The following is a 27,564-nucleotide window of genomic DNA, read 5'->3' as shown; positions in this document are numbered from 1 at the left end:
TACCCCTACCCTAGGATCCAAAGTCACATCTGCTAACAACTGGACCAACAAGGCGGTGTGAAGGACGGTTACTTTTCCAAAGGCACAGACTAAAGCCTTAACCGTTTCATGTTTTTCCACATAATAAATATTGTGAGGTTTCAATGCGAATGTCTCGTTTATCAAAACAGTCAGGTTCTTAATTTTAAGTTAATTTAATAAATTTGTTTATGATTATCTAAACGGTGTTACGTATTTTAAACTTTCATCTGTCTATCCAGGTTTTTCCCATAAATTCCATGGTTTTGATTTGATTTTATAATTATGATGTTAAAAAGGTCATGTCTCTAATTCTGTTTATTGGGACCAATAGTTTGATCTATGATCAATTTACTTCACTTTCACTCACAACAGCGTAGTGTTATTAATTAGGCAGTTGATGATCAAATTAAAACAGAATACAATAAGAAACTTAAGCTAACTTATCCTAAGAACAGTACAAATCATACCCACGTGGAATGGCAAGAATACTGGCTGCATTTCCGTGTTGGACCAGGCTGATCCTTTGCGCCAACCATTCTGTCACCAGGCGAGGCATGTAACCGCAGTGATGATGAAATATATGAAAATCTTCTTTGAAACATAATAATTAATGCTTTCATATGCAAAGTGTAGTTATCTAACTTTTTACGTAAGTCAAACAAAAAAAGTTAATCTCTACACCTCCAACGCATTTTACTCGTAACTTAAGAACATAAATTAGCAAGTTTAAACTTTCCACTTCGCCATTTCACCGAGTCAGTTTCACCTGTTTAGAATATTCAAATCATAAGTGAAAAAAATGTTTGTAACTATCTAATTTCATAAATGCTACTTTTTGATAAACATATTGAAATTTGTAACATCCCGTAATAAATTTGTTAGCTTGAATGAGCTTGAACTTAAATTTTGAAAATTGGTCCATTCGTTTGTAAATTTTCAAAGCTACGATGCCACATACGTCAAAATTATAAAACGTGGGTTGTTATAACTACTTTAAACCATAGATGCTCATACGTATCTTAGTCCATTGAAATATTACAATTTAAGGATCGACTATTGCATTTTTTAGAGGATGCAATGCGGCATGCACTTTTTGTTTATAACTTCTTTAATTTTTAATTTAGGGCAAAAAGTTATATATACATATTTGTAGGTAAAACAATTTGCTACAAATTAAGACGTTACAATTTTTTGGTAAGACGCATAGTTTCCGAGATATCGTGAAAAAAGTGTTTCACCCCTTTAATTCAAGATGGCGGCCGGGGGACAAAGCTGGCGATCCTACAAACTTGATGTTAAGTTTCTGTTGACCCCCTATACATGTCCCAAAAATAAAACTGTGTCCTCTAAAAAATTCAAAGCTCATGTAACATTTCAATGGGCTATCTTTACGTCAAGTTATCGAATCTTTACGTCAAGGTTTAAAAATCAATTACATAATATTAATCAAATAGAAGCAAGATTTGGGTACTTCGCGGAAGTTTAATAAAAAATATGTTGAATTCAATCAATATTTAGCATAATGAGTAAAGTTAACTAACTTCCTGAGGATGATCCGGTTTTGGAGTAAAAATTACGTTGATTTAGCTGGCGATTATTTGGGTTTTTGCTGAGAATAACAAAATTAATAAATTACTCATTCCCATTTATCTAGTCAGCTAATCATTCAAACTATCACCATCACATTCTACTAATTAATTAGAATTTCGATACGTTAATTAGCTTAAGAAAACATTTTTCTAGATAAGATATTACTAAGAGATTATGTAATTCCACACCTAAGTCTGTCTTGACCACAAATACATAAGGATGTCGGACCAAGGTCAGAATACCTATTCGTCGATGTCAACATTACATCACCCGGCCTTGCTCATCCTATACATCTGCGAGAAGACATAGGTGCTCTCGACTAGTGCAAAAACTTATTTTAATGCTAGTTCACTATACAAACAAGTGATCTACTTCACTTCCAGTGTACTATTTCCACTATTGCCTAGTAACAAAACCTCTCAGAGTAACCTCTCAGGAATGCTCCCCGTCCATCTACCAGAAGCAGAAGTGTTAAGTACATTTAAGCCTTAATAGCTCCACAGTTCAGTGATCTCAATATGGGTTCGATATCCTTGCCAAGAACTACTGTCGGAGCCACTCCTAGCTCACCCTTTATAACTAATTGGAGGAGAAGGTGATTATTGGTTATATGGCTAATTTTCCAGGAACATCACAGCTCCATTTATAAAATGTAAATTGATATTTGATCATGTGGTCCAGTACTTTGGTAAACGAACACATTTTGTAGCGTGTCCCCCAATTATGGAAATGGCATTTTGCCCATCTAGGTTGAAAAGGCATAAGCTAGTTAGGTTCTTGATGACATTGGCATAATTGACTATTTAAGGTATTATCATTGATGTAGACTAAGTCTCGCGCTGCCTGTTTTCTATTACAGTCATAGTTGTATTGTTAATCCTTTAATTAATTTACATCGTTTTGTTCATTAATTTGCATATTTTGATGACAAAAATGGCCTTAAATGGTTGGTGTTATCTTGACGCTTTGTTGGCAGTCGGTTTCTGGAATTTGGCAATTTACTTAAGCGCTTCTACTACTGCAATGACACCGGGTAGAACTAACTAAGCTGGTATAAGCTATGATGTCTGGAACAATTTATTAAACAAAGAATTTTCATTAAAATTCCTTTTGAGTTCTTTTAAAGAGTCTCTTATTTTATCTTGATCTTAGTGTATTATATTGCAAGCTGTTGTTTAATTTGTAGGTAAATTTTTAGAAAGTAAATTATAAATATTTCCTGAAAATTTACAATAATAAGGTACTTAAAGTTATTCTATTCCAGGAAGACAGTTTGACTTTTGTAGTAGGTGAAGATGTAACAGCACAAACGTGTTTGAGTGTGTTACGTAATGCTACGTCAACATAACAGGAATTCGTTGTTAAATTATTTAAAGTGATACAGTAGGAGTTATGCGGTTTTTGAGATTTCGTGATGACTTTTATCTACATACTAACTGATACCGCGTGGTTCCCGTTCCCGTATGAGTACAGGGATAATATATAGCCTATAGCTTTTCTATTTGGCTAAAGATAAAAGTCCGGGAAGTTCGTTTGACTTTAGATGTAGTGAAAAGATGACAGACCAAGTGCGTTTGTGTGTAGAAAGTGAAGGTTAGAACTTACAATACAAATTATTTAGTTTAGTTCAGTTTGTTCAATACTAGTAGATGCTCTGCAGTTTTACCCGCATAATACAGGGATATTGTATAGCTATGATACTCACAAATAACGTGGCTTTCTAGAAGTAAAAAAATGTCATCGGTTCTGTAGATCCAGAGATTACCCCCTACAACACTACAAACTTTACCTCTTTATAATATAGATGTATAGACAAAGTTCTTAATTTATTTTACACACACACCAACGCACTGCCTGTCAACTGTCTACTCTCAAACGTTTATCTGTGCAACTCACCACTACATTCACAGTAAAATAGACTACCAAAGTAAACTTTGTTTACTTTGGTAGTATTTTCAATAAAACCATTTTCTGTGGCATGCATATTTTCGTTTTATGAAAAGAAAATTGAAAACAGAAATGTATCATCAGCCAATATAACCTCGTCGTGATTAAATGTAGTATAAAGTTCAGGGTCTGACGACGATGGGTTATACAGCGCTAAATATAGCCGTAAAGCGTAGAGTTAGGTAGGTACTCATATTTATTCAAATGTCTCTGGTATTTTTCTGTTTGTCCAGAAAAATATTTGAAATATTTACACAGCCTTCAAGCACGCAAGCGCGGCAAGTCACTTACAACTCTCTGCTTTATATCGAAGCATTAAAGTATACTTTAGTTTGTACAGCAGTCGTTTGGAAAACCCCATTGCACTGCCCCACGCATGCGTTTTGCCCTATCCACCTTCCGCCAACAAGGCTCTATAATTATTACGTTCCTTGAAAAAAATACTTTACACCCTAGAAATTAAGGTCGCTTTTAATAATTGTCTCCGTCATATTTAATCAGCTGCGTGTTCCCAATTGATAATTCAGTTAGTGATGCTACGCCAGCCGGTGTACCTGAAGATTATTTCCTATTTTTCATAGAGAACTGTGTCTTTCGTACTAAGGTGCTTCTAGAATCTGTGATTGTGTTCATAAATAAACTTTATGTGTGCATAATTGTGCTGTGCGGTATAATTTTGAGGTTATTTACCGTTGTCAGGGCAACTGAATTCAGATAAAACAATGTTTTGGTTTATTTACGTTCCATAATCTGTAAGTACATAATAAAATACAATACATAATAGCCGTTCATGCAGCCAAATTGAAAAGGTCACTGATCAGTATTCACTTAAATTATTGGATGTTCTTTTACTTTGGCAGGGTTAATTGATTTTGTAACGTATCATTTCTTGTAATTATATCAACATTGTGTACGTTAAAATATACCCAATTACCCAGTAAAGTTAAAAAGGTCACGAGTCAACATGAATTGCATACATTAATTGGATTCTTTTGACAGGGCAACTGATTTTGTAATTTACGTGTATGGATAAACATTTCCAATTATTATAATGCAGGTAAATTGCAGAGGTCATTGATCAGTACTAAAAGCCGTCTAGACTTGGCTCAAGTTACTCGTGCAGTGTGATCGATAACGTCGTAATTCAATTTGTTTCTGTTGTTGCCAACCGGTCGGTTCCGTAAACAACTCGTGATGGAGATCGGGTGAGACTTTTTATTAACTTTATTTTTAAAAGAGAGGTAATTAAGTAACAGGTTATTGTGACGCAAATTAAAGGAAAATAATCGAAAAATTGACAGACGAATCAAAGTCACTGACATAGCTCAGCGAGTCGCGAAGCAATGGGCAGGCCACATAGTTCGAAGAGCCGATGGATGTTGGGGCGCCAATGTGCTGGAATGGCGACCCCGCACCGGAAAGCGCAGTGTTGGTCGACCCTAAGTGGACCGAAGATATAAAGCAGGGAGCCGCTGGATGCTGGCGGCTTGGAGGTCCATCCAAGAGGCCTATGTGAAGCAGTGGACGTCCAACGGCTGATAATTATGATGATGATGAGAGATTAACTCTTATTTCTCCTCATCGGAGAGAAGAACCAGTATAGCAAAGCAAAGATTGGTCTCGACAAAGGTAGTGAAATGGGGAATTATTATTTCTGGTATGTCCCATATCTTTATACACACCCGGATTTTATTTTTTATTAAATTTGATTCTTATACTACTGCGTCCTTTTGTTTTTGACGTTTCTTAGTAACTAAACAAACATGCACTTCGTTGTTTGGAACTTCGTTTGCACTAATGTAAATCTGCAATGCCTATTGCATCACCGACCTTTCAGAATATAATAAGTGGGTATATCGAACTCTATAAAGGTTGAGTGCCAAACCCATGGCTGTTTTATGTTATTCCCTGGCATTGAGCCAGAGGATTGAGGTAAACAACCTTGCGACAAACAGTCATACTGAGTCAGCATTTTATTTTATTACCTTTAATGAAGATAATTTTATAGATGTGTGTGTGTCACGGTATAACTTTACACTTTATAAGCTACTTTCTATTTCAATCAAAACAAGAAAAAATATATGCGATACTTCACAGTCTTAGTGTTAATCTTTAAAAAATATTTTTTAGTGTAAATAAATCTTTTAGGATGCAGATAGATAGATAATAGTCCGAGCTGCGATGACAAACTTTCCTCGATTTTATAACTAAGGTAGATATTTCGTCGATCTTTTTCTGGCTCTCTTGTGAAATATTGTTTGAAATTTATTCTGAAATTCATTTATATTTGCAATTAATAATATTAGTTATGATTTGGAACATTTTAGTTCAGGAGGATAATAAAAATCCCTTTTACCATCAACTTCAACGAGTGTTTCACCTGAAACCATTAAGTTACATAGGGCCTACTAAGAGGATTCTTGATTAGCAAGACATTGCCCATGAGGCCATGATTCACTGTTCAACTACCCGCGGTGCAGTTCTCTCGTCCCGCCTGCTTTATCTCCGTCAGTCTGTCACGTCAGCCTTGCACGCGAAATTCGCCTACCTGACCTTTGACACAACACCACGGAAAACGCATGTATAAGACAACACGCTCACTACTCACGACTATCTGACATAACTCTAATGATATCATGCTTTCATAAGGTACCTACTTCTGTTTACTATGTTCACCTTGCTATATCTTTATGTATTTTAGAATAACTACAAACACGTATTAATCTGTTGCTCAGTAACTATGTTTTAATAAATCGTCAGTATTAGCCTCGAATTGATCTCTCTCTGTCTAACGCCATACTATAGATATACGTATAGAATATCGCTACTGGTTGCTCATTGAATGCATTTCCCCTAAGGCTGTTATAGATTATATATGCTTATTAAGATGAATCTTGGTTAGTAACACATTGGCCATGACTGACTGATAACACTGTTCAACTACCCGCGATGCAGTCCTCTCGTCCCGCCTGCTATCTGTCCGTCAATCTGTCACGTCAGTCCTGTACGCGCAGAAATTCGCGCACCTGACCTTTAACACATCACGCTTACAACTCACGACTATCTGACATAACTCTAATGATAACATGATTTCAAAAGGTACCTACTTTTGCTTACTGCGGAAGGGTACTTCGGTACCTAGAGTTTAGGATAGCAACAAACTGAACAGGTATTAAGTTGGCAAATCTAGGACTATTTTTCTGTTTATGGGAATGTAACTGCCACTTTTTCTTCTTCTCTTCTTCTTCTTCTCCTTGTCTTTGAGTAAACGCCAGTTTTAGTACTCCTTCTTACACTTCTTTCTGTCACTTGAGTGCAGGTACGTTTTGCCATTTGAATTTTGTAAATATGCTCCAATCATCCTAGTGATTTGTCCGATGCCCTTATGGAGTAATCCCCAGTTGCAGTTGATGGTTATACTATACTACTAAACATAAAAAAGACAATGGGACTATTTTATACCGATTAAGAGAGACCAGTAGAATGACTAAGAAGTCTCTTACATAAATACTTAATACCAGTATAGTTCTTTGCACGTTGTATAACTTTTAAATGTATCTAATTTAGGAAACGAATGTAGGTTTCCTAAACAAGATAAATGCGGTCATTATAATACTTTAAAGTCCCACGGCCTTAATTTATTTAATGTAAGGCCGTTGCGGATTTTTGTTATAATTTGTGAAGGTTTTCCACACAGATCACTGTTATTGTATGTCGCATTGGAAGAGATTAGCAGCCTAGACGTATTGTTAGAACAGTACTGTGTTAATTTTTAGAGCAATCGCGTAATTTTGTAACATCAATAACACGTTGTTGTATAAGAAAGATATAGTATTAGTCGTTAGACATAGAAAAATCAAATTCGATCAATTTAGAACATCATGAGGACATACGTATATCATTCTATACCGTATACCGCACCAGTACCTACAGTCACTTCCCTTAAAAATGAACTATGCGATTCACGGAAGAGGAGGTATGAAGTAAAGGAATATATGTATAATATGTATCTGTATATGTAAAGTTCTACTAACTAGACTCAACACTGCTTTAAATTCTGGATACGAGCGTTATACGAACATAATCATCCGATGGACGTCCACTGATATTCTTCAAATTTCATCGATCCTATGTGTCCTGTGACCAGAGGCCCCTTCCGACACTATAAGAATCCCAATCTTCGATATGAACCATAGAGATCAATAAGCTTATTCGTTGATGTTCCGATGTTGACAGAATATCATTGAATTTCTACACATATTTTCTACTAGTAGACGCCGCGCGGATTCACCCGCATGGTTCTCGTTTCCGTAGGAATACCAGGAAAATATAGCCTATTGCCTACCTCGATAAATGGGCTATCTAACACTGAAAGAATTGTTCGAATCGGACCAGTAGTAACTGAGATTAGCGCGTTCAATCAAACAAATAAACTCTTCAGCTTTAATATTAGTATAGATACAAAAGCGAGTTTGTTTGTTTGTAACGCTGTCGCGCCTAAACCTATTTTTAATATTCTTTCACCAATGTAAACCTACATTATCAGCGAGTACCATAAGCTATATTTTATCCCAGCATCCCCACGGGAAATGGAATTACGCGGGTTAAACCGCGGAACGTCCGCTAGTAATCAAAAATTTATTTTTATAAATGATCCTTGTATAAGTCAATACATAAGCAAAGTACACGGTAAATATGTTTTTTAATCAAATACACGATCTATGTTGTGGCCGCTATGCCTCGTGACATCATCCGGACGGCTCTGTCACGTTACTCCGGCCATCTGTATTGTTGATAACTCCGCAGTTTGCATTGTGCTCGTTGCGTTGTTTTTTTAATTTCCAACAAATTGCTGTTATGCATTGTTGTATTGGCTTTTTATTTCCATTACATGCAAGTTTCGTTATTTACAATTTTTCTTTGGTTGTGTAACACTTTTTTTTTTATTCTTGCTTCTAAATTCATCAATATTTTTCTATTTACTTACCTTGATACTTGATCTTGTGAAATCCATGTTAAAGTTGTGAGTTACATTAACGTAATTTGTAACAAAAAAGTATATCTTTGGTTTTAACTAACAATGATCAATCTTAAAGTTATTTAGATAAAATTACCATTTTTCTTTCTTTCACACTTTCATCATAATATGACATTTTTATATTTTCAAATTGTCTTATCCAATCATCATCTAGATTAAAGGATATCAAAGTATAACTGACTGACTGATTATTATTAAACAATAATTGGTAAAGATGGAAAGACTTTAAAGAAATAAATTGTGAAGGGGAACTTTTAAAATTAGAAGTGTTGGGTTGTCAACTCTATTTAGTCTGGCTGGTGGGAGGCTTCGGCCGTGGCTAGTTACCACCCTACCGGCAAAGACGTACCGCCAAGCGATTTAGCGTTCCGGTACGATGCTGTGTAGAAACCGAAAGGGGTGTGGATTTTCATCAAGTTAGCCTAACAAGTTAGCCCGTTTCCATCTTAGACTGCATCATCACTTACCATCAGGTGAGATTGTAGTCAAGGGCTAACTTGTAAAGAATAAAAAAAAAAAAAAAAATAGTCGCTCGATTCTTTCATGATATGTAGTACGTGAAGGATAGACTTGGCTTGAACCGTCTGTCTTTTATCAATCATGTATGTGAGTGAAGTCTAGTAAAGAAATGAAAACAAAGGTAGCTGCGTTCATCGAAATTGATATTTTAAAATCCATTATGGTGTGTCGAATTTCGTCGCCATTCGCGATACGCCCATGGTTTATTCATGTGACGCAGTGAGCGCACGCGCAGAATTTAGATGCGCCTTTGACGTAGTCGTTAGAAATAGAAATGTTTTGTTTAATACCGGATGCGAAGTACTTATGTATAATGTTCCTTGTTAGGTAGAGATTAGTGGCCTTTGACGATTAACTATTTTCTTTCTTCCAATCTTATTGAGAAGAAGCCGGCTTGTCCTTCATTCCTCAATATTCCCGAAAAACTGCATTAAAATCTGTTCAGTAAATCCATATACGAAAAGACAGGAAATATAGAATGACATAGGTTTACACAAGAACTGTACGATTTGACAATTTTACATATGGATTTTAAAACCTCCTCTGTCTGAAGTCAATTAAAAAAGAGACACTTAACAGATGTATGCCTAAGATAAAGGGAAGGCAGACAGAGTGGCGCCGTAACGCGTTACGTTACGAAGCGGTGTACCCATATTAAGTTATCACTTCAAAAGAAGTCACCACGTTTATATCTGTACTAAAGTTCATCATATTCGATATTGTTGTGAAAAGGTTATAAACATTACGACAGACAGTCTGTCTCACTTTCGCATTAATAATATTAATTTTCGTATAGATGCATTCGATGTTATGCTAAATAATGCTAAAAACTTCCCAGTTGAACGGCACCGCACCGCGTCCTTCGCTACGCCGAACTGGTTTGTCTGACGCTGCGAATTCCGGACCTGTTACAAATGTTCTTGGCAACGCGACATTCTTGTTGCTGGAGAAAGATTCCGATTCTGCAATCGTCATGACTAATATCTTTAACTAATAATAGCAGAACGCCTGTGATTTCACTCGCGTGGATTCCATTTTCTTGGGAATACGGGGATTAAATACCTTTTGTTAGCTTTACATTGGTGTAATCACGTAAAAATGTTAAAGACTTGTTATCTATACAAGATTAAAAATTTGATTGTTTGTTTGTATGTATCTAATAGGCTAAAACTTTTGAACCGATTTGAAAAATTCTTTCTCTGTTCAAAAGCTACGCTAACCCAGAGTGCTATAGGTTAAGTGTTTTATGCCCGTATTTCTACGGAAACGGGAACCACGCGGATGAAACCGCTAGTGTAGTTGCTAGTGTATAATAATTTTCATCTCTTAAAAGCTCAACTGATAGAAAGTAGATATATTAAGTATAGTGCAGTACAGTGAGCTCTGCGACAGGGTATTAAGTTATGCTTCGGTTTGGTATCTGCTTGATATCGTTGCTGTGATCTCAAGGGTATCATAATCATCATCATTATCATTACCAACCTATATTCGTCTCACTGCTGAGCTCGAGTCTCCTCTCAGAATTAAACCTGTGCCTCAGGTTTCTTGCCTGCCCTGTGAAGTATTGCTCTGTTTTTAGGCGATGAATTTTCACTTTACCATTTACTTGTTCTTCTTAGGCAATGTTATTCAAACTTTTTATGAGATGCTAAAGAAATGATGCTCTTGTCGTGTTTAAATTATCAACATCGTTCAACTCATCATAAGTCTGCATACAATACTTTCGCAAATAACTCTATTATCCCCACAAATCTTCTCACGAACTTCGACTTTCTCACCGTGAGAAGTGCTGTGATTGTTGTTGTCGTAAAATTGCTTTTTGTCCCTCCTCTGCACGCGATTTTCAATGTGATTTATTATCAGAACCTTCTAATATGCCTCTTGGTTTTTTATGTAACTTGCCACGAATTTTTGAATGCATGTATTAAGGCTAGTTCATGTTTTAATATCATTGTAGGTCACGTGGGATGACACAAAATTTAGCGTTGTCTGGGGACACGGTAGTGCTCTCGCCAAGTCGAGCCTTTCGTCGAAGCCATTCAGGACATAAATCTCAGATATTTCGACAACAAAAATGGGCGAGACTTAACATCTTTAGTACATTGAATGTTTTTAAAACTTTTAGTTATACCTTTAGGTGGGTACTGTTGTATGAATATATTTTGCTTAAATAATCTTTAAATGTATTTTTATATTGAAACTTTACTTAATTATAGTCGACTGAATCCAAAACTCCCCTCTTCGGCTCTTCGTCTATATTATGCGTGATTTATGTTCTGTGTTCATGATATTCAAAAGCTTTCAGTTTAAAAAATCATTTAATATCGACGTAATAGACATTTTTTGTGTGCTCAACATCCAATTAGCATTCGTAGCCGTCTAGTTAATTGCCACTTAATTAATATAATGGATGCACTTTCAAATAACGTCCGCATTTAAATATCACTTTCACGCTTATGTCTGAAGAGTAAATATTAAACTCAAGCTCTTCACGTGTAGTAGGTATTGTTATCTTTGATGTTAAGGCCTCTTTACACTGTGCGTTTGAAATGTATGCTTTAGTACGGTCTATGCAAATAAATTGTGTGTTTTTGTGGTGGTTCTTAGTATTAAGTTCATAATTAATGAACTGACATTTGTCCGTACTATGTTTAGCACATTTAGTTATTGTCATCGTAGTTTATTGGAAGAATGTATTTTCTTTTATCGTTATACCTAGTACCTAACAGTAAACTTAGACTAAAATAAAGTAATCAATATGTTTTTGCTAGCAACATGGTATTGCCGTTAAAATTACAAAGATGTGATACCTAACACTTATGCCTCAGAGGCCATACATAACTGAATTGCAAGACGTATATGTAGCAAATCCTGAGAGGTGTTACTCTGATATATACTATAGTTTTTTTACATTTAATATCATAACAATTATCGCCACTACCAACGAATGTAAATGATATAATCTGCAACTAAATTGAATTAAATTTTCCTCTAGATCAGAAAACTGGACGTTAGTAAAACGCGACGTGTAGAGCGTCGCTAACGAAGCAATTAGCCACGGTCCGCGCTTCACGAAATGACTGTTCCACTTTTGCAACGTTATCACCATCGTGTAAACTATGGAGCTTGTGTAACCGTTCGTGGATGTTTGCTATAATCTACACCTTACTGAGTGCCCGCGTTAATTAAATCACAGCTCTTGCTTAATAAGTAGGGACGTAATAATATCCTAAACATAATTATATTAATTTACAGTATAACAAAAACTAATCTGGGGGGAAATGCTCCTATTGAAAGAATAGTGAGATCGTATAATAATATTTTTAAAATGGCAAATCTAGATATTTTCAATAGCGGTTCCTAATTCTTTCAAAAGTAAAGTTAAAAAACATATGTTGATGAATAATGTACTTTAAATGCATTCTGTTTTTGTTTTAAATAAATGTGTCATATTACTTTTTAATCCATGTTATGTTTAATTAGTCATAAGTTTTTTGTATACAGCGTTAAATAAAAGTGTTCTGTCTAAAAGAGCTCGCCCAGGGAAATTCTATAATAATTCATCAAAGCCTGCATTCTGTAAAGTTACAGTGACATTGTTCGTTTCCATGGCAACTTCGTTGTTAGTGACGTGATGAAAATCTTTTCGTAAAATACCTATTAAGATTGTCTGTTTTAGCAGTCTGTTAAGAACGCTGTGTTGTACGATGACGTCACGTACATTAAACGCGGGCTGCCGCTGCGTGCACACTTTAAAATTCCATAACTTGAGAACTAACGTATCGAAATAATTCTTTTACGAGATTTTTTTATTTTCAACGGAGAATACAGAAAGCTAACAATTGAAAATAGTGAACATTCTCCATTGTATATCAATCATTACTGAGTAGATAGTCTTCTCTTGATAGTAAGTAGAAAACGTTGTTAATCTATAAACGGGCATCCGAGGAACACTACAATTTCTGTAAAGTGTCGCCCTTTGTCCATCTACCTGAGGAGTGCTATACCTCAGGTACCTACAGTTAAACCGATAGCCATGTCCTCAACAATACTGCTTGGCGGCAGGAATAAGCGTGGTAGTAGAACAGCTCTGTTACAAAAAGCTCTACTACAAATGACTACTGCATTATTATTCCTTCTTCTTTCCTGAGGATCTTAAGGCTTTTAGCAACTAAAGTATTTTACTTGATGTTTTGTTAAAAGTTGCGTCAGGTGACACATCGAGTTGCACATAAATTAAAACGAGCTTTCAAAATGTCGTAAGTTTGACATTACGGTGTCCAGCGATGGCAATCTGTAACGAGTTAACAAGACTAATTGGTGCGTAGACAGAGAAGTAAATAGACAGACAGAAAGCATCTATCGAATTCCCTCAAAAAGTGAATAACGCGTTGTTACTGTAAAACGAGACAAGAGTTTTAAAATTTAGTTTCATGACTTGTATCATATTTTCAGGCACAAAAATGGTAAAAACAACTAGAAACGAAGGTAAAGTGAGCAGAATTTATTGCAAATGTTTCAAAGAAAATAATGTACACGTCTAAAATATGCACACGTAATAATTAAAAAAATATTCAGTGTAGTATATTGGGATATCCAAATGACAATATCTTTGACTTACAACGACATACCAATCGACTTCTCTGTCTACAAATTGGTGCGTCTCAGAATCGCGTCTGACGACTTTTGTTTTCATTTCGTCGGCCATCCTTGATTGATCGCGCGTCATTGTGACTCGATAACAATTTGCAACTTCGTTCTGTTATTATGTTATACCATACAATAACTGATTGCTGTAGTATTTGTAGTAGATAACAGACAGACAGACGTATAACAAAGTGATCTTATAAGGGTGCCGCTTTTTTCCTTTTGATGTACGGAACCCTAAAAAATAGTCTTTGTCTTATAATATCACTTTAAATTCATTCAGTACTTTTTGCGTGAAAGAGCAACATACATCCATACAAACATCCATACATCTGTGAGGAAATATGTATACTAAGTATATTCTGCCTAGTTCGTTGATAACACTCCCATGACATGCGGGCGACGGGCGGAAATAATGCGCGGGTGTGAAATCGTGCGTGCGGGGAAGCGAAGTGCAAATGTCGTGGGCTTTTCATTCATTACTACATGCCCCCCGTCCCGCGCGCAACATCGGGAGTGTTACGAACGAAGTTGCCAAGCTATAAGTTAGGTGTATACAATTGAGACATCAATCTTGTAGGTTAAAAGTTTAAAAGTCGCCTCGGGTATGTAAAAACAACCGTGTTAATTGCCTGGTTCACATACTAAACGGTTCTCGACGGTGAGCAATTAGGTAACAAATTGTTTGAATTACTTACTTTACGCTGGCTTTTTGTCGGGGTTTTTTATTGCGACAAAAAACTAGTCGTGAATGCAGGTTGTACATTACATAACGTAAGGGTTCCGTATATGTATAAAAAAACGGAATCCTAGTATCACTCGTGTGTGTATCCGACTATCTGTCCGTCACAGTCGATTTTCTCCGAATCTAATAAACCGACTAAATCCTGTGAGCTAAACAAAAAGTCACATGAATATACGAAGTGGAGGTGTTTTGGAGACAAGACGGAAAATCAGAAAATCATAACGTTTTTTAGCCTGCATCTTGGGACATGATGATCTTCAAATGAAAGAGCTGGTTTTAAGGATCTCAAATAAATTGTTTTGTAATTTAAAAATAAATACACGAAAATTGACCATTCCATCCTTTCCGAAATACTGAATCAAAAATATTTATATAGAAATCGTTTTTCTATAAATATTTTTGACTAGCTGACGCCGCGCGGTTTTACCTGCGTGGTTCCCGTTCCAGTACGAAAACGGGGATAATATATAGCCTATAGCCTTCCTCGATAAAAATCTATCTAACACTGAAAGAATATTTCAAATTGGACCAGTAGTTCCTGAGATTAGCGCGTTCAATCAAACAAACTCTTCAGCTTTTATATTAGTACTAGCGAACGCCCGTGACTTCGTCCGCGTAAATTTCGATGTCAACTTTACTACTACCCCTACCCTACCATACCCCAACCCTACCCAACCCCTACATCTACCCTACCCCTACCCTACCCCTACCCCAATCCTACCCCTACCCTCCCCGTACCCTATCCCTTTCCTACCCCTATCCCACCCGTACCCCTATCTCACGCCTATCCTACCCCTACCCTACCACTTCCCTATCATACCCGTACCTCTACCCTACCACTACCCTACCTCTACCCCTACCCTACCTATACCTACCCTAAACCCGGCCCTAAACCTACCCTACCCCTACACTTCCCTACCTGTACCCTACCCTACCCTGTAACTTCTCTATCTTACTCCTACCCTTAGCAAAATCGGTCCAGTCCTTCGAGAGTGGTGGTATGACCAAGAGAAATAGAGACTTCTATGCTAATAATATAAAGAGGTAAAGTTCGTATGGTTGTAGGAGGTAATCTCTGGATCTACTGGACCGATTTGGAAAATTGTTTTACCAATAGAAAGCTACGTTATTTGCGAGTGTCATAGGCTATGTTTGATCCCCATATTCACACGGGAACGGGAACTACGTAAATGAAAGCGCCGGGCGTCATATAGCGGAATTTCTGCGTCTTTTAGAAATTTTGTATTATCTCCGAAACTATTTAAGTAATTAACATACTGTAAAGGGCAAATCTTATCTCCATAATATCCTTGTGATTATTAAATAATTTATTTTAATAAGGATTAAAGTTTAGTTGTATAAATAATGACGTAAACCTAAGTATATAAAATTAATAATTTTTAAAACACAGAAACTACTATATCTGCTAATATATAGAAGATAGATATATGGTGTCACGGACTTTTTTGTAGAACTTTTAAGGATACATAAAGTCTCTATACATTAATTTCAATTTTACACAATAGTTAAGGCAGCGCATGCGAATAAGTCTGTTTAAGAGGATTTTCAGTCCGACTTGTATGACAAAAACTGTGATAACTCGGCTAATATATATGATACCAATATAAAATATAGCCTATAGCACTCCTCGATAATGTAGCATTCTACTGGTGAAAGAATTTTTAAAATCGGACCAGTAGTTCCGAAGATTACCCCATTTAAAAAATGTGACAAACTTACAAACTTACAAACTTTACCTCTTTATAATATTAGTATAGATTATGTAACAGAATCGAATTCATAAAACACATTAATGCTTTAAAAACATCATACCTCTTTATAATTATTAAGAACCTCCTCCTTTTTTTTAATCGGATATAAAACTTTCAATTCACGTTAAATGAGGTGGTTTTCTTAGTTTTTGTTTGTGTCAGTTGTCCAAAGAACAGTTAGCGATGGGACGCGCTGCGTATGTAAATATCCAAGATGCGCTCACAATCACAAGCGCCGCCGGTACGTACCGTTAGCGCCGAATTCCTCCATGTTTGAGAAATCGTCCCGTGGAGAAGGAATGTGAATTACTGAATTGAATTATATACATAACTGTTTGTTCCACACGAGAGGGTCAAAGTTCGAAGTTAAAAAACATTACACATTTCTATTTCAGATCCCTAAACGCTCTAACGAGAGTGTTTATCTAAAATATTTATAGGACTTTAATATTTTTTTATAATATAGCGGAATACATGTATGGAGGATAAAGGTAAAAGGAAAGGCTTCGTAGGAGAACGAGTATTTTATCCTTTAGGGAAAAATACTCGTATCGTTAAGGTTTGTTAATCGAATTGTATTTCTGTTGACACTTATAAACAGACATGGTTTTCCTTATCTACACCGTCCATATTGAAGTTGAAACATAGTTTCGGTACTTGTACATATGTTTTCTGTGGTTTCGGTAAATACCCTCAAATTGTGTTATATTTGACTACATAGTATGAATGAAATAAGACAATATTTTTCAAGACAATAACACAACGATAATGGTGCTGAAAAGTGAAGTGAAGTGACAATATAGTTTTAATGAAATAGACAAATGGAAGGTCTGGCCGAGTCCCGGAGTTCCAGAGCGAGCGACTCCCCTGGCGACACCATGAACGACGTATACGCGGCGTGGCGTAAGTTATCGATAACTTAACATACACAATAATCGTATTGTGTTACGTGTATATGTTAGTTTTAATAATACTTCGATAATGTTACCTTTCCCTTCCCTACCTGACTACAGCAAAGCCAAGCGGTCAATGGCGTGTACTTCATAGATGCAAAAATGCATTGCCTACCCTGAAGAATCATTGAGGACGTTTTAAAGAAAGAATTTTCCGTTTTATACAATTTGTACGTTTTGTGCATACCCAAGTCAAAAACCTTGTGCACGCCACTGCAAGCGGTAGAATATTAACTTTAAGTATGGCCGGCCGTACTTCGTCATCTAGAATGCTAAAATCGCAAAATAAAATAAAGACACAAAATCGCGAAAAACATGGATAATGGACAAAAAGTCGGATTTTTTTCCAAAAATCTTAAATGTGCCATAACTTAAAAATTCTCAATTTTGGGGTAGGGTCTTCCATACAAAAATTAGTTAGAAATGATGATGATCGACGAGTCAACTTAACCTGTAACTCTGTATACACAGTAGAGTCAATGTCTCTTGAGGAAGCTCAAGCTCCTGTTTCAGAGTCCTTGCAGATAAAAAGTAGGTAAATAAATCAAATATTGACTTTTGATGTTTACAGGTGCGATGTTTGTAGAGTTTAGATGTAGTAACGTATACGTAATGTGTACGTAAACAAAGTAACAAGAGTGAAGTGTCACCAGCAAGTAGGTTACGTAGCGTGCAGCAGTGTCGCAACTACACGACTCCGACAGTCGACACTCAAGTGTCAGCGCCACTCGTGAAGGACGCGCGCTCTACTTCAGCGCTCTCTCGTTTCTACTGACACTTACATATTGCAGTATCCTCAGACCGATTATCTTTGGACATGTATCGCAACAAATTCATAAACAAAATTGTCTGACGTTTTTTGACGGGGACGAGGTAAACTGTCACACATCGAAAATATTTAACACTGGCAGACGCCGCCTGGTTCCCGTTCCCGTTAGAATACGGAATGAAATAGCCTATAGCACTCGGGGATAGTAATTTGTCAAATTAGTTCAATAATTTAATTGTTCAAAAGGTTCAAACAAACGATCAAATCTTTCCCCTTTATAATATTAATATAGACAATAAATATATCCTGTACACACAACTATAAGTTTAAATTGCAATACACACACGTGAAAATTTAACATAATGAAACATCGATTATATAGACGCAGTTTGTATAAATACGTAAGATCGTGATCATATACTTTTGACAGAGGGGTAACGTCTAGCGAGGCATGTTCTATGGTAATTAGTCTGAGGCAGTATCGTATAGTTACCTTCGTAAATGCCTGATTGGTCAACACCACTTTCACCCCGAAGAACTTTTCAACGGCTCAACCGATTTTTATTAAAGATGTCTCAAAACACTCGCACATAAGTCACCTTTCATACAAAAATAAACTAAATTAAAATCGCTTCATCCGTTCGGGAGCTATAGACTGACAGATACGTCAAACTTATAGCACCCCTCTTTTTGCTTGGGTTAAAAGTATACAAAATAACCACTATCATCCGTTCGTCTATGGGGTTCAAGCAAACATACATATTACTTTGGTTTACATTAGCGTGTTTTGACAAACATACAAATAAACTTACAATGTAACACCTATGCAATGTTTATTTTACCAATAAACTTCTCTACTATTTCTGCAAGTTAGATAACTGGTTGTTATTTATAGTCCGATTTTAATCACTTGTCACTTAACCAAGGTCGTGTTGCGTAACAGCTTGGTTGCTGATTTGAGTTTATTTGGCTTGAGCAACCAATACCGCACAGTTGAGGTCAGTGGTACAGAATCGATAACCTCATGCCATTGTCGCCAAACAATACAACAATTAACCACCATACAATACAAGGTATTGGTGCACGTTGCAATCACATTATTGTGGATAATATTTGTTTAGTTCGTTCCCTCGTTCTGGGTTCGATCCCCGGCTGGGCCGATTGAGGTTTTCTTAATTGGTCCAGGTCTAGCTGGTGGGAGGCTTCGGTCGTGGCTAGTTACCACCCTACCGACAAAGACCGCCAAGCGATTTAGCGTTCCGGTACGATGTCGTGTAGAAACCGAAAGGAGTGTGGATTATCATCCTCCTCCTAACAAGTTAGCCCGCTTCCATCTTAGATTACATCATCACTTACCATCAGGTGAGATTGTAGTCAAGGGCTAACTTGTAATGAATAATAATAATAAAAAAAAGTTATAATGGTACAAGTAGACGCCCCGCAGTTTCACCTGCGTAGTTACCGTTAGTTTTTGAATTAAATCGTGAGAAACAAACAAAATATTTAAAATGTTACCTCTCTAGGTTTAGATTAAGTTGGAAGGTAGTTAGTTTTAGTTGAGTTTATTATAATAAGCTTGTCCGGGAACTGCCAGGGATTTATTTATACTCCAAGCGGTATTGCGAAGTGTGGCTCTGTTTATAGACAATAGTTTTTCACTTACCATCTACCTAATCGGTTCTTCTATTATTACTAAAAAAAACATTAAAAAAACATAAAAAAACGCGTTGAATTAACAACCTCTTCCTTTTAAGTCGTCGGTTAAAAAGACATCGAAAAAGACATATAAAATTCGGTCCAAAAATGTGTCTTTACTTACATTTCTACATTTTAAATGATCTACATCTAATTTACATGATCTACATTTTAATTAACAGAATTTTAGAGAATAGATAAATACTATCCTAGTAGGTATGTATAGGCAAACGACATGTTAATAAGTATAATATGTAGAACAAACAAAGATTCAAGGTTTTGCAATCGCTGTCATTTGCGTCGCGAGGCTCTTTTGTATTACAAGTACCTATTATTATCATTTGTAACATCACTTACAATAGTAGCAAGTTCATATTGTTTACGCCATGTTGCCAGAAAATTGTATTTATAGCAATAAAGTTTTCATTAAATTATCTGCGTAAATACGTAAAATACTACGTATTCATAGACAATACTTTATCAATCTAATATTTTGTTAAAATATAATTCATACTGTCAGAATTTAATTGAGTCTAGACTTAGACTAGACTGTCCTATTTTTGAATTTTCATAGATCACCCTAGAATGAGTCCCAGTTGAGAGCGTTATTGTATCGCTTCATCAACTAACTGTATCCGTCCACTGCCGGACATAGGCCTTTTAGAGAATGGGGCCCAATGATCCTTTCCTATTTAAAATCGTCAGACCGTAGAGCTGGTCTTCGAAGTAACGTCTTCTTGTTTTAAAAAAAAATGTATTTTAATGTAAAATTCTCTCTTTCCAGATGAAATGCTAGAGAGCGAGGGTGCGGGGCTGGCGACACGCGTAGCTGAACTGGAAGTGCGGTGCTCTCGCCAGGCGGAGGAGCTCCTGTGTCTGCGGTCCACCCTTGCTGATGCTTTGCGAAGACTCAACGCGCTGGAGGGCAGAGCGCCCACCACGTCCGGTGCACAGCGGAATGGAACTTACACAGGTAAACATCATCCTTATACATACAACTAGAGAGCTTCTCATCAGATGAAGGAGCTCATCTGTCAGGTCCATTATTACTGATGCTCTACGCGCTGGAAGGCTGAATGCCCGCCACGTCTGGTGCACAGCGGAATGGAACTTACACAGGTAAACATCATTCTTGTACAACTAGAGAGCTTCTCATCAGATGAAAGAGCTCATCTGTCAGGTCCATTATTACTGATGCTCTACGCGCTGGAAGGCTGAATGCCCGCCACGTCTGGTGCACAGCGGAATGGAACTTACACAGGTAAACATCATCCTTATACAAACAACTAGAGAGCTTCTCATCAGATGAAGGAGCTCATCTGTCAGGTCCATTATTACTGATGCTCTACGCGCTGGAAGGCAGAATGCCCGCCACGTCTGGTGCACAGCGGAATGGAACTTACACAGGTAAACATTATCCTTATACATACAACTAGAGAGCTTCTCATTAGATGAAGGAGATTATCTGTCAGGTCCATTCTTACTGATGCGCTGCGGAGAAGCAACGCGCTGGAGAGCCGACCGCCCGCCATGTCTGGTGCACAGCGGAATGGTACTTATACAGGTAAACATCATCATAAAACAAGAGCGACCTTCACCAGAGGGAAAATCTCCACTCCTCTCTCACTTTACTCTATTATGTTATCCTCAGTATCACATGAGCAGTTTCTTACGTAGATTTGCAGGAAGACTTACTTTCTATAGTCGCAGGTTTTTTTTTTGCGTGTACGGTGTAAATTATAATTTTAATTACTGTGTACTATTTTGACCCGAGTTTGCTGAAGTTATTTAATTTAAGCTCAATTTAATATCTATTTTTCTAATTCTCAGGAAACACAGGCACTCCGACTCGCGAGCTGAGGATCCGCCAACCTTCCTACAGAGAAAGCGTCAAACGTACCTCGAGCTACGGTTCCAGCGCCTCCTCTCTCTCACAAAGGTAATGATTACTGAATTGAATAATTCATATCATAGAGGCCGATTACACCAGACTAAATTAAAATTTGTTATTTGCTTAATTCACTGATAACCTTTCCGCTACTTGGTAATAATTACAATCCGCGCGGTCATAGAGAGCAATTAGACCAGACTAACCAAAACAACTAACAAAAATAGAAAATGAAGGGCTTTTTGTTGCGTTGTTTTTTCGCAAAAAATATCAATTATTCAATGCTTATAATTTTCCGCAAATTAACGTCTGCTTCTATTCAAACATGTTCCTGTTCTATTATTCCAGACGCGGTCCCCAGCATCAATCGACGGGGTCGCTACAGTCGGACTCGCCAGCGTCCTCCTCCTCCCTGTCGCCCGCCCCCTCCCCCTCGCCACGCGCCACGCCCGCGCCGCACACCACACACACAGTACAACCTTATAGGTAAACTTGATACATTTATGTAAACTTGATTCATACAGGTAAACTTTATTCATACAGGTAAACTTGATCCATAATACAAGTACATTTGATTCGTGATACAGGTAAACTTGATTCATGATACAGGTATACTTGATTCATGATACAGGTACACTTGATATATACAGGTAAGTAAATTGAAACAATACAGGTAAACTTTATTCATTACACAGGTAAACTTTATTCATTACACAGGTAAACTTGAAACAAAATACAGGTAAACTTGATACATGATACAGGTATACTATATTCATGACTATGGCTTGAATATCCATAACGAAGGCTTTTCATGAAGCTGGGCCTCGACACTTGAAACATGAGTGTGGACAACACAATCGAATGCTTTGGAAAAATCACAAAATACACCAATAGCATTCTTAGCATTTTCCCATGCATCATGTCCTAAAAGTTTAGCACCCGCATCAGTTGTACCTTTTGTAAAGCCATACTGTTCGGGGTGAAATAAATTATTCAAATTAAAATAAATAAAGTAATAGTTAGTGAAATACTAATGTTAAGTTATCTTAGTAGGTATAATAATAATATAAGTTTAGTTTAAAGTCAAATTACTAATTAGTCACAATAAATTGGCTAGATCGTATTTTTATAAAAAAGTAGTACTTTTTTTTACAAATGATAACCTAACTCTTAGTCTACAACTGAAAAAAAATGCCGCTCTGAAGTCAGAAGTCCGGATAAAAGGTAACTATATTAACGCTTTTTCTAACTAAATAGCGCGTTTTTAGGTTTATTGTTTGCTGAAACACAAAACAGACAGATTTCATCTGGGCATTGCAATATTTCTCGCAATAAACCAGGCCTTACGACTTCTTGCGTTAAGCCTTTGCAAACAGAAATTTCTAATCAACACAAATATAATAAAAATCTTTACAGCTACTTTAATGATCGTATTGTTAATAAGTTGTCTATTTTTTATACTGGGGTTTAAACATGACTTCCGTATCTAACTGGCCTTCTATTGTCACTACTGTTTTTACAACAAGGTCCTTAAAGCATTTAACTTGTGCTAGAAGTGAGTACGACAATAATAGTCTAACGGCCGAAAATCGAACCTTAGACTTTCTCTGATTTCAGTCTGGCCCTTTAACCAGGGAGTTGTTGAGGCTTATTAAAGTTGTTAGTGGCTAAGGTTAGAGGTATTATTCTATAATGAAAGCGTGCAGTACAATTTTTCCGAGATAGGAATGATTAAATTATTAAGCTCGTACCTGATGAATCTGGTAAAATTGTTGGTAATATCTTTTATTATAATTACAATAGTAAAATGAGAAACGGTTGCATTAAGAGTAGATATAATATAAATGAAATCTACCTACTTACTGTACCGTAAATAGTAAAAAAGTTACTTAACAGTCGTAAAAATTAATATATTGCAGTAATTTAATTACATAGAAATGCTATGATGATATAATCGTGCAAATGATCAACATAATTATTATATCATTGAGTACATATAGAACTATTTTCATTCATTATTTGCACTCCTTAATTCATTGTGATTTTAGAATATAAATTTTATTATGGTATTTAATTTACATGCATTTTCATACAAATCATAGTTAAATCTTTCCATTGCCCTTCAATATTAAAGCATATATAATAGTACCAGTATATAATTATCACATAATTTACAGATTTTTCATTAAATAAGTAGTAAAGTAAAGCATTAATAGTGACTTTATTCAATCATAATTCGTATCATGCCTTCTATTTTCATTAGTCTAGGCTGAAATTTGGTTATATACCTGTACTAGCGGACACTCACAACTTCGTTTGCGTAAAATCAGTTTTTTTTAGTCCGTGGATTATTCTGGAAAAAAATAGCATACGGTCTGCTCCAAGGTGCACTTTTTTCGCATAGGTTCAGCGGTTTAGCCATGAAAAAGTAACAAATAGACAGAGTTAATCATCTATCTATTATCATCATTTTGACGGCCTCCGTGGCGCAGTGGTTTCGATCCCCGGCTGGACCGATTGAGGTTTTCTTAATTGGTCCAGGTCTGGCTGGATAGAGGCTTCGGCTGTGGCTAGTTACCACCCTACCGACAAAGACGTATCGCCAAGCGATTTAGCGTTCCGGTACGATGTCGTGTACAAACCGAAAGGAGTGTGGATTTCATCCTACTCTTAACAAGTTAGCCCGCTTCCATCTTAGATTGCATCATTACTTGCCATCAGGTGGGATTGTAGTCAAGGGCTTACTTGTAGAGAATTAAAAAAAAAATCGTGATCAACATCGTGTGCCATCCTCGAACTGAAGTTTGTCTATCAATATGTAAAATGCCTCCACATTTTCAGCCATAGAAATAGAAAGTCATAGACAGGTATATAACCAAAGCTCACACATAGGCCTCCCGATCATCGCTTATAGCGCCCCCTGTATGTAGATCTCGCAATAACTCCACGTCGGCGTCGAGTCGGCAAGACGTGGCGTCGCCCGCGCCGGCCGCCAACAGCCTCACCAAGAGATGGAACTCCACGGGAGACTTCAACACACAGGGTCTGCTGCCCAGCACAAGGTAAATGTGATTAACACATTCAATACAGTGGAAACTCGATTTTGGTTTGTAAACCCATAGTATTTGTAGAGACCGATTGAGGTTTTCTTAATCGGTACAGGTCTGGCTGGTGGCAGGCTCCGGCGTTCTGGTATGATGTCGCGTAGAAACCGAAAGGGGTGTGGATATTCATCCTCCTCCTAACAAGATAGCCCGTTTCCATCTAAGATTGCATCATTACTTACCAACAGTGAGATTGTAGTCAAGGGCTAACCTGTAAAGAATAAAAAAGAGCTTACTTGTGCCATACGAGACCACACAATAAATGAGCTAACAAATGAACTAAGTAAAAAAGTTCATGTCGTCAGTTTATATTTGGCCAGTTTAGAAGTGATTTAGATGAATTACAGCAAAATCTCTATTATCTGCTTAAATGATGTGAATTTCTAGAACTGCAGGAGGTTCTATTCATATGTTAGAAAGGATATCTCAGGCATGGAGAAAAACACGAACAGAGAAGGGGAGTGGTTATATGTATAATAGGAGGTTTTTAACCCTACACCGGTGGTAACAAGTCCTGGATTCTGCTTAGACTTTGGTTTTTTCTGTGTGTCACACGATTTACATAATTATTTCGAACAATCGAGTTTTCACTGTACTGAAAATGCTTTGTAGGCACTTAGATGTGTAGATATCATAAACATTATGATTTCATTTTTTCTTACTTGTTATTTTTCCTAATAATCCTTCACTCGACGAGTCCTCAACACGTCAGATTCAATCCATAAACAGTGTTTTGTATATCTTGATGTAACAATGCTAATGCTACTTTAATACCATTTAAGGTTAATTGTAATTTAAATAAGTAATTGTCATTATGTTCATTAATATTTATGACAGTACTGAGGCGCTCATTTGTCCGAGTACTTATTTCTTACTATTTTATACACAGAACTAAAATGTGTTTATGAGTAGATACACACACTGTAATAAATTTAGACATTATTCAGGGATTACTTTTTCTTGGTTATATAGTAGCGAAACTTCTGTACCACTAGGTGACCTGCCTGCTAGAGTATTTGCTCTCTCGAGGTCTTTCAGTGAAAGAAGTCAACTGAATATATTTGCCACTAGCACGTTTTCCATTCAATACAAAAAGATACCCATTTTATTGGGAAAATTATTATGAACGTAATAATCTCTAATTATAATGATCACCAGCACTTATACCATTAGATTAAACGAGAAGAGCTGGATTGATCAATTTATTGTTATAAATTCTATCTCGGTAACTCTTTAGCTGCAGAATTACATCTACACAAACTCTTCGATAGAATGAGCGTCACATTAGTGATAGAAACTTTGTATGTGGAATATTTTGATGCTGTTTCTTATTTTATGTTTTTTCAATCTCTATAGGTTTACGACGACCAAGTCGTTACTAAATTTATATTCAAAGCAATCGACGCAAAATGGACCAATTTTGAAACACGGGTGAGTTCCAAAATTTTGGGTATGATTTGGTGCGGGTTTGGGAGCTTGGTGATTCGGTGATTGTTTTCTACTAACTATGTTTTGGGATTTTGTTGGGTATTGGGTGTGTAAAATTTTGGGCAAATTATCAGATTGTACTAACAATGTTTTGAGCTTGGTGTTTTGGAAATATTTTGGTATTGTACAGTGTATTTAATATTACGGGTAAATTGTCAGTGTGTATTGGAAAAGTTCGTGATCTTGGGAATATATGCTTTGGGCAAATTCAACGAATTTCACGTTAAATCAATATTTTTTGAAAATTAAAAAGTGAAATATATTTATTTTAGTGAGTGTAATTTGACTGTCTAGTTAGTCTTTATCGAAATAAAAACAATATTGAATTTAAGATGGAAGATGAAAAAAATACTTAAGTATTATCTCTTAACTAAAGTTAAAAGCAATAATTGTACACAAGCCAGTGAATAAAAAAAATAATCTCAATATAGCATCTGGTTGCTCATTTGGGGTGAAGATCAGTCTTCAATTGATCAGAGTTTCTAAAGATGGATCAAATGATCATAAAAAAAACTGTAGAAAGTGTCAACATCTCCTGAGGATTGATCTAGTTTCGGAGTAAAACATTCATAGAAGATGAGAACATTTTGACGGGTGTGGATGGTTTTGCCAACTGTTGTTTATCGCGAAGAACAACGAAACAAATCTATTCATCATTATGAACTTCCGCTTCTATTCAATAATAATAATTAATGGCCCAAGCCAGTGAAAAATAAATAATTTCGCAAATCGTTGGTGTTAGTTTTGTATGGTAACCCACCAGACAATAAAAATAGCTGTATGGTACACCCACGCTACCATTTGTTCTCTACGCTTATTGTTTCCAATGAAGAGTCGTTGCTGTCAAGTGGTGTTTAATGGTTTTCGCACCTCGTGCATAAATCAAGTACTTTGCAACGCGTTTGTAACAACTCTCTACCAAAATCCGTTGGAAGTTTTGATAATAATAAACATTTCTGTTGATATATTTTACTTTGAAAAGTTGTGATGTATTTAGTTTGTTTTTTGGATGGATATGGTTTTGAGTATAATTATACCAGTATACCATGTATATGTTTGATTATATGGCACGCTTTACAGCCTTAAACGTTTGCTGGATTTCAACAAATGGGGATTATACTTATGTAACTGATTCAGAGGGCATATTAAGTGTAAAATATTGGTTTTTTCATAATAAGACGTAAATCTGTACATCATGGATTTGCTGATCAGTTTTTGATTTTACTTACCTATTACAATTTAAATTCTTTTGAGATGAATTCAGCTTACTGTTGAGCAAGGGCACCTCTCAGACACAGTTTGAGACACGTGTTATTTAATTTCTTAAAAAAATAGCTGGAAAGTTAGAGGTGCATGCCCCGGACCGGATTCGAAACTACGCCTTCCGA

At 36.4% G+C, this 27,564-nt stretch overlaps 1 protein-coding gene across 4 annotated transcripts in view; it reads left to right on the top strand.

Moving 5' to 3' along the window:
* Window positions 1–27,564, top strand: part of LOC112047558 (echinoderm microtubule-associated protein-like 1) — a 79,031-nt gene that overhangs the window by 23,906 nt on the left and 27,561 nt on the right. Inside the window, exons 1-6 of one of the 4 annotated variants that reach the window (XM_052886028.1) lie at window positions 4,671–4,763; window positions 20,481–20,669; window positions 21,527–21,635; window positions 21,933–22,070; window positions 24,515–24,646; window positions 26,045–26,119. In XM_052886028.1, the coding sequence (XP_052741988.1) occupies window positions 20,486–20,669; window positions 21,527–21,635; window positions 21,933–22,070; window positions 24,515–24,646; window positions 26,045–26,119 (638 nt within the window). In that variant the 5' untranslated portion in view covers window positions 4,671–4,763; window positions 20,481–20,485. Of the gene's footprint in view, window positions 1–4,670; window positions 4,764–17,063; window positions 17,183–20,480; window positions 20,670–21,021; window positions 21,104–21,526; window positions 21,636–21,932; window positions 22,071–24,514; window positions 24,647–26,044; window positions 26,120–27,564 lie in introns of those variants that run through there. The other 3 variants (XM_024084699.2, XM_024084700.2, XM_052886029.1) reach the window with 3 other exon arrangements.

Source organism: Bicyclus anynana, chromosome 16, assembly GCF_947172395.1.
Source record: "Bicyclus anynana chromosome 16, ilBicAnyn1.1, whole genome shotgun sequence".
In the NCBI taxonomy this organism is placed as follows: domain Eukaryota; kingdom Metazoa; phylum Arthropoda; class Insecta; order Lepidoptera; family Nymphalidae; genus Bicyclus; species Bicyclus anynana.
The sequence above is the reverse complement of the archived record's forward strand: the minus strand, read 5'-3'. Positions and strand labels throughout refer to the sequence as shown.